General features: G+C 51.7%; 1 protein-coding gene and 1 long non-coding RNA gene across 2 annotated transcripts in view; one reads left to right on the plus strand and one right to left on the minus strand.

The window, feature by feature from the left end:
* The window catches only part of LOC113203473 (FK506-binding protein 2), a gene marked incomplete in the record, with an annotated part of 9,573 nt that extends 7,239 nt beyond the window's left edge, over positions 1 to 2,334 (plus strand). Inside the window, 2 exon segments of the mRNA XM_052263797.1 lie at positions 298 to 504; positions 1,365 to 2,334. Of these exon segments, the coding sequence (XP_052119757.1) occupies positions 298 to 480 (183 nt within the window).
* Positions 2,335 to 3,397: 1,063 nt separating this feature from the next.
* On the minus strand, positions 3,398 to 5,024 carry LOC127748820 (uncharacterized). The gene is made up of 2 exons (XR_008010792.1): positions 4,860 to 5,024; positions 3,398 to 4,369 (listed from the first exon to the last, which is right to left on the minus strand). It is a non-coding gene; the product is annotated as an uncharacterized LOC127748820 (long non-coding RNA).
* Positions 5,025 to 5,030: the final 6 nt, after the last annotated feature.

A 5,030-nucleotide genomic window follows, 5' to 3' on the forward strand; every position in this document is an offset into this window, starting at 1 on the left:
GGGCCGGGGGCGGGCACAGGTGTGGGGCGGTGGGTCCATTAATGTGGGGCAACCCTCCCTCCTGCCACATCAGGAGCAGTGCATCATGCATGCCCCGCCCGTCGCGCGCCGCATCACCGTGTGTGTAGGTCGCGTGACGGGGGCGTGACGGGGGCGTGACGGGAGCGTGGCGATCGTCACCTCACCCTTCCGTTTCGGAGGCGGCCTCTGTCGTGATTAACGCTCTTTATTCCCCAGCCGTTGCGTCCGCGCGCCGCCCGAGCGCCCACCCGTGCTGAGCGTGTCTCTGTTGTGTAGGTCAGCGGCTACCTGCGCAAGCAGCTGGTGGAGGCCGAAAAGGGCGAGGCCGCGGAGGAGGTCAAGCAGATGCTGCAGGACCACGACAAGCTGGTGGAGGAGATCTTCCAGCACGAGGACAAGGACAAGAACGGCTACATCTCGCACAACGAGTTCTCGGGCACCAAGCACGACGAGCTGTGAGCCGCGAGGGCTTGACAGACCAAGGTTCGACAGGTCCAGTGGGGGTGTGGTGTTGCCCGACTTGAATGTCCTGTCGCCGGCCGAGCCGCGCCGCGCGCTCGCGGAGGCTGCGGTCCAAGGTCTCGATGGTGGCGGTGTCAAGTTCCAAGCTGTTTTTGCGGTGGAGGAGACCGACGACGAAGCACTAAGACGGACGGTCGTCGCCCGACCCAGGCGTCGAGCCCCGCCCCGCGACCCGACAGACAGTATGACAGCGCAGATGAACCGCTTTGCCAGCGCATTATTTCTTTCTCATATCAGCCGCCACCTTACCTCGCTCGTAGCGTTTTTACCATTTATTTGCGTTTCTTTTTATTTTCCTGTTTGGTTGGAGTGACATCTTCGTTTTCTTTTCTGTTTGTTTGGCCTTTATTTCTCGTTGGTTTTGTACCCTCCCCCGCCGGGGTGACTCGCGTGCCCACGCTGTCACTCGGCATATTAAATCCACCCCTCCCTCCCCCTCCCCTCGGGCGCGGCGCCTCCTAACAGTGGCGCCGTGGCGCCTCCGCCCCATGGACAGGCACGCAACTAACAGCCCATGGGATTCATGATTCATCATCGGTTTCCATCTTGTCTAATCTGAAATGCTTAGTCTGTCATGTGATCACCACGGTGCGGGAGTGTTGTGTGTGAATGTGTGTGTGCGAGTTCGAGTGTTCATGCTCACTGATTGGTTCGATCATCAAAATCATAAAAACCCATATTCCCTTCCCGTTCACCCCTTTCTTGTTTGGTTTTTACTGTTGTTTTTTGCCTTTTCTTTTTCTTTTTTGTAGAAAATTTACATGTTTTTTGTTTGTTTGTTTTGCATTGCTTTATTGACGCTTGTTTTGTTGCGGGGTTAGGTGAGCGGCTATCTCAAGAAGCAGATGGTAGCTGCTGAGGGTAGCGAGGGCGCCGAGGACGTCAAGAAGATGCTGGAGGAGCATGACAAGCTGGTGGACGAGATCTTCCAGCACGAGGACAAGGACAAGAACGGCTTCATCTCCCACGAAGAATTCTCCGGACCCAAGCACGACGAGCTGTAATAGCGTGGTGTACCTTAATTTATTGTCCATCCGTGAGGAGGCGCCCGTCTCTGCAATATTTTGAAATTCATGTAAGTCAAAAACTCCGCCAAGTCTTACGATGGAAGTCTCCCTCACTGTGGTATTTATGTACCTCGAAAAGTATTTTGCCTGAGGACTGTTTTGTGTGTCTGAGTGTGCATGTGCGTGTGAGTGCTTACGAGCGAAAATTTTGACTGTCCTTTTGTTTCCTTTTGTACGAAACTAGATTAATTTTTTATACTGTCTCGTGCCCTTACGAGCAGGAGGTTCCTGCTTAGAGTTGCGTAGGCAAACGACCGCTTAATGCAACTGGGCCGTTTTTGTACATGTGTAAATTAATGACTTTTGTATCAGCCTGTGCACGATTATTGTGATTTGATTAGAAACTGCTTCAATTATTAACAATGGAGTTATTTCTGCCGTCTCCTGATTGTCTCTCTTGTCATCTTTGCCCTTCTCGGGAAACGTCTTTGTTACAATTGTTATGTTTTGTTGAGTAAGTTATAGATCTAAGGATACAACCTTACTGTTGTGATTATGCGCTGTTGAGAATTGGATGTACTTACTACTTGTGTATGTTTACATTTCTTTGCTCAAATCAGAAGTAAACGATTTTTTTTTTTTGAAAAAAAAAAGAGAAAGAAAGCAACGACGCGTGACTTAAGACTGTTTCTGTGCATTAGCAGCAGATAGTAATAAATGCAACAGTATGATTGTACCACGTTGTTAAAGCTGGAGTTGTTTCAATAAAAAACAAACACAACTACTTGACTTCGCGTTCCTCTATGCCCCACTCCCGATGGCCCGACGACGAGAGCGGAAACAAACCGCCCACCGACTCCACCACTCGGTTACGAAGTCGCATCTGGGATGGACGGAGAGGCTTGCGGAAGCAAAAGGCGGCAAAAGAGGAAAAGAGGAAAGGGGGGGGGGGGATGGTGCGCTAACGGCGCAGCTGCGGCCGGCCCGGCTGGCTATCTGCATCCAGATCGGCGGCAGTTCCAGAGAGCGAGAGCGACATAGCCGGATAGCGAGTCAAATATTGATAAAACAAAAGGCTTTAGGGAAGGGATGGGAGAGGGGGGGGGGGACTGCAACGCGGCGCAGCGGCGGCAAGTAGACGTCGCCTTGGCCTTTACGTCCGTGTTGTTTTAATATTTAGAGGTGCCGTCAGCGGCGCGCCAACTAGAGTGGTGGGACCAGGGCGGGGGAGCAGGGGGCGGCCACCACATTTACACCCTGCCATGCGGCACATTGCGGCGAAACAGGCAGCAGGGGAAAATAATGCCGACAAAGATGGGCGCAACGGGATGTCCCAGCCGCGCGGGACAGAGAAATAACTGCAGATGCATTGGGAATGCGTTTCATCGCTCGAAAACTGAAGTTCGCGTAGCTTATATTTCAGTGACGTACTTGCTCGTGTGAGTATTCGGGGGCGCCTTCTTTGAAGGCGCTAGCTGGGGTAGTGTGCGAAGCGAAAACCCATGTTCTTTTTGCGCGTCGGCTGTTGTGCCCAGCAAGGGTCCGGACGAGCAGGGAGGGGGCGCGCGCGGCGGGGGAGTGCCACGCCACGCCCCCCAGCTCCACGACGGTGGTGACGTGCCACGGCACCGCCGCGCACGACGCACGCCATCGCAATACGGCTCCTTCCGGAAGTCGGCAGCGCGGCGCTGCGCGGCGTGGAGGCGGACGCAGTGCGTGCTCCCGAAGGAAAGTGCGCGATGGGTTGCCTACCTCGACGGCGGCGGGGAGAGTGTCGTCGAACGTGTGGGCCCCTACACATCCGGTGAGGCCAGAGGGGAAACAGATAAATAACAAGAGGTCCACTATTTTTAGCTTTTGCTTTTCTCTCATATTTATTTGTGCCCTTAAAATTAATGATAGGATCTGAATACAAATCTGAATCAAGCTCAATACTTTCAAAAAAAAGCGTAAAAATACACAGTATTTATTTGTAAAAAAAAAAAGAGACTAGCAACACTTTAGCATAAATTTACAGTTCTCATTATCACATTTTGCAAGGCATGCAAGAGGGGAGAGGAACTATGTGCAAGAGAGGACTAAAAACTATTAACGAATGGGGCTGCACTGATTTAAAGGAAAACATAATGTTGAAAGATACAGTACCACAAGCTCCCCGGAAAAATAAAAACATGTAGTGGGTGCGAATTGAAACAAATATCGCACACGCTAACAATAAGAACAATTCTCGGTGGGTACATGGGCGAGTATAACTTTGTACTCGTATCTTAACGCTCAGTCAACTCACTTTAAACTTTAAGAACGGGGGTATAAAACAAGATATCTTTGGCGTCGATCCGAGGGCGCTTCAACGTCACGCTGATGCCGAACCGACGTCGAATCGACGCCCATTTCGTGTGACGGCGAGGACGGTGCGTGGGACTGCCTGAGGCCCCTGTGGCCCCCAAAAGGGGCACCACTATCACAGTAGGGCTGCACCGAGCCCAGTCGAATATACCCTTTCCAAAGGATCAATCCAAACAAGTTTGAATTCCTCGATTCGGAAAGGAGTATTCACGGCCGGGCCGGCGCATTCCTTGTTGCACTCGTCCGACCCGTGACGATGTGCGACCCGACAGATCCTTCTCCCCGACATGGCATGCCGAATGCTCGCGTCAGCGACGCGTTCACAATAATTAATTTATTAACATTACAAGGAGGGGTAAAACAACAACAATAAAAACAAAATAGTTACAGGCTGGTGGGTCAGTAGCCCTTGATGTATGCGGCGAGGTGTTTTCGGTCCTCGTCGGACAGTCCGTTTTTGAGTGTGCGGCGTACTGCAACAGAGGGGACGCCGCCGGTCACGAGGATGCACGTCATTGCAGGAACACGGAAAGGTCACGGTGTGTCAAATTGATATGTCAAAATGTCTGCTAAAACATGCCATTTTGACATTTTGACTACATCAGAGAGTTCCATTCGTGACGATTCTGCGTTTGTTGGGTAAATCACACGGCAGCGAGATCCTAGTGGCAAGCTGTCCAATCCCTCGCCAGATGAAGAGGTGGTAGGGGAAAACATTCAAGTGGTGCTTCAATTGGAAGCAGAGCGTGGGTGTGGGTAACCACCAGTTCGAAAAGCTCTGTCGGTGGTCAGAAGGGGTGTGACACGCAATGCACAAAAAGGATGAGTCATTAGTAAAGCGGCCACGGCCATGCGAGTTTAAAAGTTTAATGGATAAAATGTTTTAGAATCTGTTAGATATTTAAATGTTAGACTTCCTATGTCAAACAGTTCGTTAGCGACACACGTTCCACACCACTTTACCAGGTTCACGGGGACTCGCTAACGTTGCCCGCAATGGAAGCGTTCTCCCGTGTGCGCGATCGCTTCACTGACAGAGGAAGAAGTGCATATGAGTTTGAGGGAGAGTTCCGAGGAGAGTGAGAGTACCCCAGGTTGCCCTTCGCCAGCCGGGCGGCCAACGTCGCAGGGTAG

The sequence above is a fragment of the Frankliniella occidentalis genome, unplaced genomic scaffold (assembly GCF_000697945.3).
Source record: "Frankliniella occidentalis isolate FOCC.00 unplaced genomic scaffold, Focc_3.1 Scaffold14, whole genome shotgun sequence".
NCBI classification, from domain to species: Eukaryota; Metazoa; Arthropoda; class Insecta; order Thysanoptera; family Thripidae; genus Frankliniella; species Frankliniella occidentalis.